The sequence below is a fragment of the Uloborus diversus genome, chromosome 3 (assembly GCF_026930045.1).
Source record: "Uloborus diversus isolate 005 chromosome 3, Udiv.v.3.1, whole genome shotgun sequence".
Lineage (NCBI taxonomy): Eukaryota > Metazoa > Arthropoda > Arachnida > Araneae > Uloboridae > Uloborus > Uloborus diversus.
The window spans coordinates 82414124-82428706 of NC_072733.1; the positions used below are offsets into that span (position 1 = coordinate 82414124).

Genomic DNA, 14583 nt, shown 5'->3' on the forward strand with positions numbered 1-14583 from the left:
CTGCCTTTCTCTGATTAGACATAAAAAAGAAGATATTTGAATAACACATAGAGCGACCATCAATTTATTATTTGTCGCTTTGTTTCTGCGCATCTCCATGAATTGACTTCGCTTTCTTGCTGACAAAGCCTCGTCACGGGAAGCCTGTTCGCTTGTTTCGACGATGTACTCAAGAAGCACTGTTAAAGGACAAAATTAGAAAAATTCCATATTCGCTAGGCCCGCTGGCTTTAAAAATTACATTAGTAGCCACTATTCTTTTACTCGCCGTGATAGATGATATACACATTTTTAATTTATTGAAGTTGATGATGCTAAATGCATTGGTTAATATAAGTAATGCATTTTTAATGAATAAGTTCATAAAAGACTGCGTCGTGAAACATTTTACAAATTACTTAATGTATATTTTAGAGCTGTTAGAATCATTAGTTAGGTTAGTGATCAGACGGCGATTGACAGATGCATTCTTAATCACCCTTTCTTTCTCTTAGTTGCCCTGTGTCCGGTGGCATTCGCTATTTTTTTCCATTAGGTGTTTCTCGCATTAAAAATGTAAAAAAAAAATTTTGACGGATTACAATCCACAAAAAAAAAAAGAAAAGAAAAAAGAAATAAGACACAGAGAAAGAAAAGAAAAAATCGCTCGTTTTTTCTCATTTAATTAAAATGCAAGTATAAAGTTTTCCCCCACAGCTTTTTCACACAAAAATTAGTTGAAAACCATAACAAACCCTGAAAAATAAACATGTTGACTTGAAACAAGGACAACTGTCGTTAAAAGTGCCCATTGCAATGTTAAAATAGTTTCTAACAAACGTGAACGGCCGGCCCCTCTAATTCTCTCTATCAGTTTTTAAAGACGGACAGCAATTCCTAAAAATTCTCTTTTAAAATTTTGACCAATGCTAAATGCTGAAAGGAAATCGTTTGCTGAAATTTTCCAGACGAATTTAAGATCAGTGAATCAAATGTTCTATTTATTTAACTAAAGTATGCACAAAAAATGCGTTCCCTTCCCAATATTGCACATGATAAAAGCGGTAAAAAAAGACAGTCCTCGCTTCATTTTAAACAGAATTCAAAATTAAGCGAGGAAAATCGTAATATATTTTACTTATCTAATTGAAATAAGTAAAAAAACGCGAGGTTTAAAATCAGCAAAAAAAAAAAAAAAAAAAAAAAAAAAAACGAATCATTGTGATTAATTTATTTAGTTTGTATATGTACACAAAATTTTCCCACCACAGTTTCGGCCGCAGAAAAATGAAAAGGATGTTTCTCTCGTCGATCTTCCTACAAACTTCAGAAAAAGCCGAAAAAACTTTAATTTTTTTAGTTGATTAAATCCGGTGAAACGTGCATAAGTAAGAAACTGCAGTTTCTAAAAATTCCCATTATAATAAGGACCGCAATCTTCCCCGAGAAAGAAATGATAGCTAATGAACTGCACCAAGAAGAATTGCACAAGGGAAATAACTAAAATCAGCGATAAAAACAATTTATTACTCATGCTTTCTGCTGGAAGAAACTTGCGCGGAAAAAGCCGCGGAAGAAGCTTGTACAATAAAGCTATGTTACATCAGATGACAAAAATGAAAAAAAAAATGAATAAATAAAAAAATTGAATAAAAAAAAAATTAATAAAGTGCAGTTATATAGTGCCCTTTACCTGCCCGTGGTACGCCGTGGTGTAATTGTACGAATTTCATCCTGTGCAGAAAATAAGAGCTTCCGAATGATACAGAATTTTAAGTTATGTAAGATTTTTTTTTTTTTTTTTTGGCTTCCTTATTGGGGAATTTATGTGAGAACTTGGTTAAAAAAAAATTCTTAGTAATCTTCTTTTTGAAGATTAAAAAGGAAAGTTAAAACAGCTCCAAAGGGCACATCCCCAGGAACAAAACTTATTTGCACCAAATTTCAAGTTCGAAGGTCTTAAAGGATCAGCAGGGTGCAGCGTGGAAACAAACAGACAGAAAAACAAACAAGACATTGTCTGGTTAAATCTGCCAATTTTACAATGTCGTTCTTGACGACTGACAATTACAATAAAATTTCTACCGAAAAGTCCTTGTTTTTCCAAGAAAAAAAAAAAGATGAAACTAGTTTTGCTGATGCCTTTTAAAAGGAAATACTTAAGAACCTCATTCTACACAATTGTAAAAAATTCTTTTCTGAAACTAATTTCAAATGTTTCAATACATTTTTTTTAAAACTATTTACTTAAAACGTAGACAGTGACAACAATGATTTGTTGGTGAAAAAACACAAAGGTTAAAAAATATTCATTAAAAAATTCAAACTTTCATTAAATTTATCAAAAATTAGAAATTGATGTATTATTTGATAAAATATATGAAGTTACTGTTTTCAATAACGCTAGTACCTCAGAAAATTTGCCATAATACCTTGACCGTAGCTCGTGTTCTGAAACACAAAGCACAGACAAAGTCTAAAATAATTAATTTCAGATTATATTTCGCTTGATATACTGCAACATGACTTCGGAATATGCCCTGGAAGAGAGCGGAAATCTTGGAATATGTCTTTTAATGAGATAATTTTAAGCCTTTATAGTTAAGCTAACATCTTGAAAAATAGTTTTATAATTAGCTTATTTACTGTAAAGAGTTATAAAAACCAGAGTAAAAATCATAAAAGCGTTCATTTACGAACTTTTCCAAAAAAAATATTTTTAACACTATTCTCTAAATAAACTCTAGAAATAATATTTTAATTACATTTTTAATACATCAAGAAATTAATAAAAATAATAAAAGTTGACGAGTATGTCAACAATTTATGATTTTCCTGTTTACTTAAAAAAAATTTATGAGCATTAAATTTAAGAAAAATAAAAAATGCAACAAAAGTTTAAGCTTAAAAACAAATTTCTAATATCCACCAAACATTCAGAAACAACAACATAACGTGCCGGTTATTCAACTTTGTGAAATTTATTGCACTGTTGAGTTAATTAACTCATCGACGAAGATACTTTATTTAAATAACGAGATGCACTGTTGATTAATGTTGTCGTTTGCATTAAATTGTGTAATGCGTGGTTGGGTAATATTTCTTAACTAACTACCGCAATGAGCTAACAAAAATATGTTGAGAAGAAATATTCAAATGAAGCATAGAATCATTTTATTTTGCTAGTTGGAACACGGAAGCATGATAAAACAATTCACGAAACCCCTTGCTTTTGACCATAAATCTTTTTATTCAAATAGCGGAATGAATTGCTTCTATAGTGACAGAAACCACAAAAAAAAAATTTTCCTTCCTCCCTTATTGCATAGCAAGTGAGGTAGATTGCCTCGTCTAACTGACCTATTGTTACACCTTTCTATCAGATATCGTTCTTTGAACTTTATTCATCCGAAACAAACTGCGATCAGTGCTTTCAACCAAAGGTATACTTCCCTTCGGCAATGAAGCCTATCCGACCACTCCAGAGCTTCCATGAGCTCCCATGTGACCCGACGGAAATTTCCGGCAAAAGAACGCGATGGTTGGCATCGTTCACCTTTTAAAAAGCAACAACTCGCCTGGTGGAAGCTCAGTTTGAATCTTCTTTGCCTTTCACGTTTGTTGTCGAATCCAGACATCCTTCCGCAAGATGAGCGCTCTCAAAATGATGATCTCCATCGCTTTCGGTCTCTTTGCGTTACTCGTGGTCATCCATGCCGCAGACAAAGATTTGTTGTTAAAAGGACTGATGAGTGATTTGGTACAGAAACCAATATTTTATGTCGGCGAAATGAGAAATGTAAGTATTTGTTTCTATTCTAATTCATTGGTTTGAGAAAAAAAAAATGATGGATTTTTCCAGTGATTTATTTTTTATTTCTGATATTTGAGTTAAATAGTTTAGACATATACTTCAATAGAAGAAATTACAAGGATGATAATTGATTGTAGAAATTGTTATTTTCTTTAAACTCGTGTTCAGGCATAGAGATCTGGAAAATTGTTCACTGCATTATGCTTCCACATTTGTCCTTTAATGCGATCGATTTTTTTCTTCTAACTGAGAGAAAAGCTTTAGGATTTGTGTTTAATTTTTTTTTCAAACAACATGTTGTATTTATATTACGCAATATCGAGTATAAAAGTAATTTAAAATAATTTCAATTGGTCAATAAATTTCAAATATAGATTTCCTCAATAATTTAAGTAGGAAATTTTCATAAAAATTTATTAGTTCGAATTTCATAACCTGACACATATGAGTATAAAAATGTTCATTCTAGATTATGTTTTTTGGTTCTGAAAGTAATATTTTCCATTAAATATTTTTAAATATATTTTTCAACACATTTTTTAGACAAAACTCTCAAGAAATCATTGCAAAGATAGGTCTAACAATGCCTGAACACCACTTAGAGTAGCATACTCTATTATTTTTTGTCTATTCATTTTATTTACTCTTTTAGGCGTTAACAAACTAATAGATAAAGCATTCGTTTCTTCTGTAATCCTCAGTTGATGCTTATAATAAAATGTAAGTGCGTATAATATACGAGGCGCCTGCTTAGTTAATTTATAAGATTAATCACTTTACAATATTGAAACTGTAAAAGGAATATCTTTTAACGTATAAAAACTTTTCGAATTTCGTTTCATTTAAAATCTCAAGTGTAAGAACTAATGTTTATCACTGTGGGTGGTGATAGAGAAAATATTTTTTTATTATTATAGCCCGTGATTCCTCCACAAGTTTTCCAGGATATGGCTCATTCGGAAAATCTTGGATGGACAGTTATAAATATGGTGGAAGTATGTTTCATCTGTAGACAGTGTTTGTCAATTTATCAGTTCGTAAAAAGGAACACTTAATATTTGAGCAATGTTTCCTCTGAAAGATCATTTATAGGTTCAAGTTACTCTAAAATTATTTTTTCTAGCATTCAATGTGTTAATCTAGTTTAGGAAAATGCAAAAATTTATTTTTAGATTAAAACAAAATTCTTAAAAATGAAAAGATTTATTTTTTATTTTTGTACATGTTTGTTTAAAGCCTAGCGTTTTTAATTTTAATAATGTGTACGCGTAATGTTAGTCCTCAAATAAATTAGTGTTGTAGTCTAGAATCAATTGAATGGTTTTATAGCAGGATTTGTCAATCCTCTTTTATTTAGAAAAAATTGTATAAAATGTTTCATTTCTGTTTACTGAAAACTTCTGCTCTCTGAAATTAATAGTTTGTTTTAAAAACGGACACTCGGATATTTTTGTACATTTTTTTTTTTTTATATTTGCTATACATTTCCTAAAAATCGTAAGAGATAAGTCTTTAAATATTATTTACCTCTTTTTGAAAACGCATAAAAGAAAACTTTTTTCCTGTCCAATATGAACAAACTTTAGATAAAGCAAAATTGTCAAAAAAAAAATAAATAAATAAAAAATATTCAAATATTTTGCTTAGATATTTTCTCCTTTTCTTGCTTTCACAAGCTATTTACCCTTTATACACTGAGGGAAACCCGAGAACTAAAATAATGAAAGTAAATAATCAATAAGATTGGTATAACAGCTGGTTTTCAAAGTAAAAATTAGATTCGGTTTTTATATTGTTAATGCGAGAAAAGATATCTATGCTCATTTTCAAACATTGTTCTGGAAAATACATTATAGGCATCACAAGGTCTTTAGTAGAATATACTTGTTTGAAGTATGTTTTATAAATTTTAACACTTAGTAAGTTGCACCATAGTAAGTGTATAATGTGGAAAACAAAGATTTCTTGAATTTTTACAAATTAAGAAATTAAGTTTACAAAAAGCATTTTCATCATATAAATAGTTTCTCATAATTGATTCCTTAAAAACCACTTTTTAAGAATGATAAGAAGAAATGCTCACTTAAATAAATACTTAAAAGAATGCTACTTAGACAAAAGACAATTTATAAGTTTTTGTATAAAATCAGGAAAAAAATTAACCTTAATACAGATGTGTCTCGTATTATGCGGTTAATTCGTACCATGTAGCCTCGAAACCGTGTTGTAAGAAACTTTTTTTATCAATTACTTTTTCATTTTTTTCTTATATTAATTAATTATGTACACAACATAAATCAGGTCAATATGTATCGTGTTGTATCGAAACTTGTTTCGTGTAAAATCGAAACCGTGTCATACGCGACTTTAAAATAATGCAAACCAAGCAATGTGTACCATGTCATATCGAAATCAAGTCTTAAGGTGCAAATTTTATAATTGCTAAAGTTTCGGTTCATTAAAATATATAAACGAAATCAATGAGCCAAGTCAACAACTTTAGCCACGTTAAAATGTAAAAAGGAAGTTTCTTGCTACGATCTTCCTACAGACTTCAAAATCAGCCGGAAGGAAAAAATCACACGTTTTATCTATTTATTTGGATAATTCCGGAAGACCGTAAGAAAATAAAAAATTACACGTTACAAAATTCCCATTAGAGTAAGAACCGTTTAAAAGAGTTACAGCGCTTAGCAAAAATTAGCACTCTCACAAAAAAGAGAGAGAGAGAGAATTGTTATTTAGAAATAGTCATATATTTGAAGTATATTTATCTGCTTTGTTCATAGCTGTACTAACCAAGTAGTACTTTGTAACACGAAATGTAATTTTTATCGGGTATTTCTTTTTGTAAAAACATTTTAAGTATGTGACCCTAGTTTCGGTTCATTTTCGAAGAAAAAAATCCAAATCATCTAATAGCACATTTTTAGTACAAGGAATTTCTTTAATTACATCCTTTACATATAAGTTATCTATATCATTATAAATGTATTATTTTTTGCAAACTACTGAATGTTTCCTCGAAAGAATCAAAGCACACCAAAAAATGACAAAAGTATTTATTGTATTGTAAAGTGACTACCTAACAAAAATTAGTGGCAAGGGTGATCACTATTTTCCATGGTAAATTAATAAGCTTTGATGTTGTATTTTGAAAAGATAAGTTTGGTCTTATAAATTATAAGTTTTTCTGTTGAACTGTTTTCTGCTTAACACACACAAATGCACGCCTAAAACTGAATTGGCGCACTGTTAATAAAAAAAATCAATCACATTAAAACAAGAATTTAAAGTCAGGAAAATGCAAGGATTTTTTCTTGTTTAACTTTAGGTCATTGTCTACTCAAAACTCTTTGTATATAATAATTTTTAAGCAATATAAAACGCAGCAATGCAACTTTTCATATTGCTTTAGTTTTTTAGTTTTCATTTAAGACAAATATTTGATTAAAATTTTTAGTTATTACTCTTAAACATGAAAAAATCATCTCATAAGCAACTCCAAATGCATTTACTAAAACATGTGTTCTGCATAAGAATTTATTCTAAATCAAAAACACGAGACACGTTCGTATTTAAGCACGAGAGTTAAGAACATAAAAGAAACGATATTTTCTCAACATTTTAATATCGCTTTGTTAAAGTGAGGTTATTAATACAGGGAGCTTTAAGAAATAAAACTTAATAAGCATAATACAAGATAACTTGAGCCCCATATTGATCTATGTGTTATAATAGTGGTGTCAAAAAAAGGGAAATCTTTTATTGTGACCTATAGGTAGTTTTTTTTTATACTACTTATTCTGTTAACGTAAAAAATGTTGAACTTCTTTACGTTAGCAGATAGTTTAGAAGTCGCATTTTTGTGTATATGCTGCCATTATATTTAAATTAATAAACAAAGAGCAACCGTGTGAATCAAATACCTTTCCCCAGCACTCAGGAATTCATCAATCCTGTCGCTTTCGGAGAGCGAAAACAGGTTTCGATTTCTTGAAGTGAGTGTGAAGAATTTACCAGAAACTTGCTGCGAATTGAGGCAATGAGAAGGAAAGGGGTGTAAGCGCCGAAATTCAAAACTAAGAAATAATCTGTATAAATGGTTAGGATAAACTAAAATGTGTTATGGGGAGACCTATGGTAATTGTACTCCTGGAAGACGTTGCCTGGAGACATGATTTATAAAAAAAATAATGATAGTCTACCCAAAGTTTAAACTGTGCCCTCCTTTAAATTAAAACTTTAAAAATCCACTTACATCCATATGCATCTTACTGTCCCAAATCATCGAATAAAATGCGAACAACTTTCCGAGAAAAACTCAAAATAAATGTCAATTAAAGTTAAGTTTCCTAGTAATAAAAAAGGTTTTTTATTGTTTCGCTTATTTGTTTCACGTTAGACACAATTTAAGTATTGATAGATAATTAAAATATTAAGTCGATGTTTACTATTTCATGACTAGAGGTGTAAAATTTCCCGAAATTTTGAAGTGGTGAAAAAAAACCGGTTTTTTACCGGTTTCTTTCGGGAAAAATTGGAAAAAATGGAAAAATTTACTTTTTATGAATAAAAATAGGATTTCTTAATAGCTCCGTGTTTCTGAGAACATATAAAGGGTTAAGCATTAAAAAATATATGCAATCGAAACATCTTCTTTTTCTGCTTGACAGAAGTACACATAGAGGTAAGTTTAATCAAAAAAAAAAATTGTTTTGTAACTGAGAGCTTTCTTGGTCAAACACTAGAAATAAGTAAAGTCGTCGTTTAACCAATAATATTGGGTTAGGTGTGTCCAATCACAACAATTACATTTTCTTTTTTAGATAGATTTTGATACTTGAAATTGTAATTTTTGACTTTCAAACATGATTGATATTGTTGAAAGAAAAATAAGTATGATTTTCCTTCCTTACAATGTAACTTTACTGTCTGAAAATGAAAGCTATTGAGTTTTAATTTTTTTCCAGTCCAGTCTAAGTCCAAATCAAAACTAAATTGTTTTTTTTTTCTTCTTCTTTCTAAAAGAAACCCCAAACCAAAACTGCGTAATGGTTTCTAAAGTTGAACCAAAACTAAACTGGAGTTTCAGTTTATTCATACGGCCGTGTTAAACACACTAGTAGAAGTAGTCGTACCTGCACTTTTGAACACAGCTGAGTTATTATAACCAAGTTTTCCTCAATTTCGTATTTCACTTAATAAACAAAATGTTTTAGGGTCATTTTGATACGGCACATTTTTAAAAAAAATTCTGATTTAAAAAAAAAGACAAATGAGTCAAATATATGGATGAGCCAAACTTTAAAGCTCAATATCTGAGTTTGAACTCAACTGCAGATTCTACTTCCGTGCTTAGCACGGTGGTATTCTTAATACAAACTAAGTAAATATTACATACATGTGAGAAAAGGCTGACTTGTAGAACCAGCTATTTACAAGTCAGTCTTTTTCCACATTTGTGTAATATTTACTCAGTTTGCATTTAGAATACTTTTTAGTTAATATGAATGTTTTTCTCGCTAACACCGGTTGCTTCATACAACACCTAAGCCTAATTGGTTGATAATCTAAAATTTAAATTGATTGCTGACTCTACAAGAACTATTTTTTAAAAAAATTCTGGAAAAAAAATACATCTGAATCAAATGTATGGAAGAGCCAAACTTCAAAACACAACATCTCAGCTTGAGCTCAACTGCAGCTTCCACTTTTGTGCTTAGCACGGCAGTATACAGAGTGCGGCAAAATAAATAAATAAATAAATAAATAAATAAATAAATCTCGGACAAAGATTGCATCATCGAATGGAAGTAAAGTAATTTCATTTTAAGGAGTGTCTTATATATTTTTGTCTCTCATTTTATTAGAAAATAATTTACAATATATCTCCTAGTTTATGTATTTTTTTTTCATTTTCCTTACAATTTTAAGCAAACGACCTGCTATTTTAAAGTTGTTTCACCAAATAGAACGACAGTTCGTTTGCGTGTTGTGCCTTAGCAAACAGTATTTGATGCGGTATGCTGCTTCAAGTGGCTTGTAAATGATAGTCGATGTCCAGGAAGTGTACAAAAACGAACAAAGAGCATTTCAGTTAATCGTCAGGTCATCCAGAAGTGAGTTCAGTAAAATCCTTGGGTTTCCACGAAGAAGTCGTTCGTGAGGTGAGAATTTGTGACCGATAAGTGCGACTAAAGGCAAAAACAGCTGAAACAGAAGTTTTACGAGTTCCAAAAAGTTCATGTATTCGGATGACTCCAAAGATATGCCAGAAACGTTTAAGACGTGCCGCAAGTCCACGCTGGAAGAGATACCTTTGCTTTCACTGATTTACCGTTCAACCAGCTCATACTTATGTACAGATCATACTTTGATTCTTTAATAAGATTTAAAATTTAGCTTAATAAGTCGATTCGACTAACTTAAAGTTTTGTTGTGAGAAATTCTTGAGAAATTTTGCTTGATTAATAGAAATGTATGCGCCCCTTACCTTGGCCGCCCGTGTACGGTGCACGCGTCGCACACCTGCTAGGATCGGCTTTGCAAGTGACCAAAATTCTCTGGTTTTTTGTGGATGGCGGCCATAAAATGAATCAAAAAGTGTACCAGAAGGACATTTTTAAAGCTGTTGTACTTCTGTGGACCTAAGAGCACTTCAGCATAGAAATGAGACTGGACATTTCAATTAGACTCCACACCAGTTCATACGGCCAAAAAGACAAGAGTGGTGCAAGGTGCATTGTTTTTGTCATGACATCATCTTTAGAGTGGACGCTCTACTCGCTAGACCTCAATTCCATTTATTACACTGTATGACCTGTTTTTGAGTAAAAGGTCTACCCTAAACTACACATAAGTTTGAACTCTCTAAACCAATTGCTTCATAGGGAATAGGATTGATTAAAGGACTTGCGGCCCTTGAATGAACATTTCAATGAGCAGTTGCACCTCTGTATTACTTCAATAGGCGGCTAGTTTGAAACCAATTTATTGATTATTAAAGGTCTTTTCAAATTATTGTATTTTGTGTTTTGTTAATTTATATATTTTTAACCCCTGACACACAAAGGAAGGGTGTTATAAGTTTGACGTGTTTGTGTATCTGTGTGTTTGTGTATCTGTCTTTGGCCCTCTAGCGCCTAAACGGATTGACCGGTTTTGAAAAAAAAATTTGTTCGAAAGTAGAGTTGATCGAGAGTGTTCTTAGCTAGGTTGCATCTTTGGATGACATTAATTAACGAAGATATTAGTTAAAAACCTCTGAAAGGTTTTCGTGATTTCTGCAGTGAAAATATAGTTAAAAAATTTTATATTTAATACCAAAATAAAGAGAATTTCTTTCCTTGTCTCATAGAATGTGTTTGGAACTTCCATGTTACATAGAATTCGACTTACAATGTTTTTCTTAAAAGCATATTTTAATAACGGCTAAGCATTTATTCACGCGATTCATCCTCGACATCCCCGAATTCATTGTTAACCGGCAAGGAAATTAAACACAATGATTTAAAATTTTTATCTGTTGCCAGTTTCGATTTAACGGCAAATAAAATAATTGAAATTGATTTTTAATAGTATAAGGCTTTTAAAAGGATTTTCAAATTTCCTTCTTGATTCTACAGTTGCTACTCAGTCAGGGGTTTTTAAAATTTTTAATTTTGCATGGCTTGTTAATAAAGTTACATGGAAAATTGCTTGCCCGGGGTTTTTTGCCGCACCCTGTACATTTGGTTCGCACAGTCATCAGAAACATAGCTCTGTGATTAAAGATATGCTTATTTGTTTTATGGAAGAAGGAAAATAAATTCTTTACTAAGGATATTGGTTTAATTTCTTTTGCTAAAAGTATTAAATGTTTTTTGATCTATATGCAAATTATATTGTCATACAACAACTTGCATTATCAAAGTTAGACAGTATTTTAACATACAAAGAGGGGGTGGGGGGAATGAATTGCATCAGAATTTAAGTATGAGAAATTTCTAATCACTTTTTGCTGAAAATTTCAATTAAAACTTCCTGAAAAGTTGAATAAAGTTCTTTTTTTTTTTTTTTTTTTGAATTTTTCCGGAGTGGAAATAAACTCCTTCAGAAAAAGTTTTTTCCAAGAATTTTCCGGTTTTCTTCTGACCGTTTTCATCTCTATTCATGACATAAGTATTAATGATGCCTATTACTTACGTTTAGTTTTAAATGCGAGCATTTTCTACTTTGTTTTGTTTCTCACAATCATATTTTTAGCGATTTTTCGAAGTTCTGAAGAGTAGGATGGACCGACCAGTGAACACACACCTAAGCGCAATTTTATCTTTAACAGTTCAAACTATCATAAAACCTTATTTTTGGCATAATTTTTAATAATAACATTTTACTGATTAATGTCAATATTAAAAATTGTTGTGTTCTCGCTTCAGGTTTTTTGGGGAGTCCAACCCAGTTTGGAAATGCATAGCAGGAAGTTCCCACTGCCAATTCATTTAAGGAAAAACATCTGAAACCTTACTTTTTTACAAAAATTACGATTTGTTCAGGCACTGGTCGATTTACCCTACAGGCTTTCCACTGAAATAGTTTTTATGTGCAGCTTAAGTCGCGCTGCTTCAAAAGGTTTTCGTACCTCGCAATAATTTGCATTTTATCCAACAGTTCAAATTGATTGGTGATATTTAAGTATGTAATTATCTGGTGACTAAATCAAAAGTTATTAAATACGAAATATTATCTTTTCTTTTTACTAAAAACCGTTACTACGTCCGTTATAAAGATCTAAGTATTTTTATGTATGAATAATCATATTGATATCAAGTGGGGGTTTATCTGAACACGTAGTTAATGTTACATAATTTCGTTATACCCATTTTTTTTGAGTCCTTCATAAATTAATTACAATTTTTTGAATTTTTTATTCTTCTGGATTTATTTGTGTTTGCTAGTGTGTAGTATAAGACAGAAGCATAGATTGAGATTTAGGCACATATGTCCAAGGAATATTATGGCTTATCCTACGTAACATAATTAGAAAATATCCATTATTTTTATATTTGGTACTTTGTTTTTTTTACATACTATACAAACTGTCTGAATTCTTGTTATACATAGCAACAAATTGAATTTTCATTAAATGATCTATCGAAAAAATACGTCTTATGCCAAAAAAAAAAGAAAGAAACAAATGCGCAGAAAAAATGAAACTTTTCGCGCTTTCGCTTTCAAAAAATTATCTGACATTTTCGAAAGTATTTTTTGGTACATACATCATACTTCACCGACAGTAGACATAAACCGCTTAGTTTTTCTTGCTTTATTGATGTTCTTAAATGATATTTTTTAGTTTCAGAAAACTGAATCTTTTTCAGTTGTGGCGTACAAAGAAAATTTCATTAAGAAACTAGTTTTTAAACACGATTCACACAGATTGATCTCAGCTAACAACTTCCTGGTAATAAGAAACATTGTTTAGAAATTACAAATTTTCTTACCTTGAAAAATCTGAAGGGCAACTTTCACTTCTTATGTCATTTTGCCATTATTATATTCGACACAAGCTGCTTATTCTTATGTTGCTGATGCCGATTAGCTGAAACCATTAATGGTGCTATAAGCACTTCTGTACGGCAAAAGTGATTTTTTTTCTTTTTAATCCTGATACCTATGCATATATAACGAATGTTTTTATTGCATAGATAACATCCATGCATGAAATAGCATTACTTGAAATGCAAGAAATTGTACAAAAGATGATCCACTATAATATTAAAATCTGTTCGCGTCCGTCTGTCTGTCTGTCTGTCTGTCTGTCTGTCTGAAGATCGATCTTCTCGAGAACCGCTGCGAATCGAGAGTCAAACGAGATACTGATCAATTCGGAATTTTCCAAAGAAAACAATAAGACCAATCTCGTAATTGTGCGACTTTAATTAGACGAGATATTAAATAAAACGTTAATTAACATAACGCTATTTAGGAATTTTTATTTCTTTCCTGTTGCCATTTTGCATATGCGTGAACGAGTAAAATTCTACTAATTGTTTTAAAAGAGATTTTTTTGGCTGCTGTCCAAATCTTAAAACAACGTTTCCATTTAGAATTTCATTTTAAATTAGTTAAAAATTGGTTGTCCTATTCGGACAACCTTTTATTTTATCGTCTGTCCTTTTTTTATTTTTTACATTCAACGTTCTTAACTCTTTTCAGCATATGAAAGTTGTTTCTTTAGCTATGTTTATTGATTGTAGTGTAAGTTTATCATTCACCGGCCTCATATTTTGGTACACTTAGGATGTGCGAATAATTATGTTTATTTTGTTGGACTTTTTCCCGTCACATGGGTGAGTTTTTGAATTGTAATAACTCTCTTTCTCCTTCCTGTTTCTATTTTTAAAATACAGTTTATATCGTTAAAAGAACATGTTAAAGATTGTTTGGATTTTTTTGTGAAACTGATTTAAACAAAAAAGATTGTTTTTAAGGATTTTAACCAAAGCTAAATTGGAATCTGATGACTTGGTAAATAATTAATGCTTATTGGTAGTTATTTAGTCTTGGTGCTTTAGTATCACGTTATCAACCAAAAAGTGTGTGTCATTTTATGTAAAAGGCTGATTGTAATTGCACATAAATATTTCAGGTATAGTCTATCAGATGTAATTCATTTTAACGTGAGCACAGATTATAGTTGATAATGCATATATTTTCATCTTTTGTGCTAATTGAAAATACTCATAACTTGTATCATTGATAACTATGATTAACGTTAAAGAGATTTTTGCCAAAAATATACTCTA

General features: G+C 30.7%; 1 protein-coding gene across 1 annotated transcript in view; it reads left to right on the plus strand.

The window, feature by feature from the left end:
- Positions 1–3558: 3558 nt before the first annotated feature.
- The window catches only part of LOC129218151 (U-scoloptoxin(18)-Er1a-like), a 53125-nt gene continuing 42100 nt past the window's right edge, over positions 3559–14583 (plus strand). Inside the window, exon 1 of the mRNA XM_054852366.1 lies at positions 3559–3778. Within this exon, the coding sequence (XP_054708341.1) occupies positions 3629–3778 (150 nt within the window). The 5' untranslated portion in view covers positions 3559–3628. The remainder of the gene's footprint in view (positions 3779–14583) is intronic.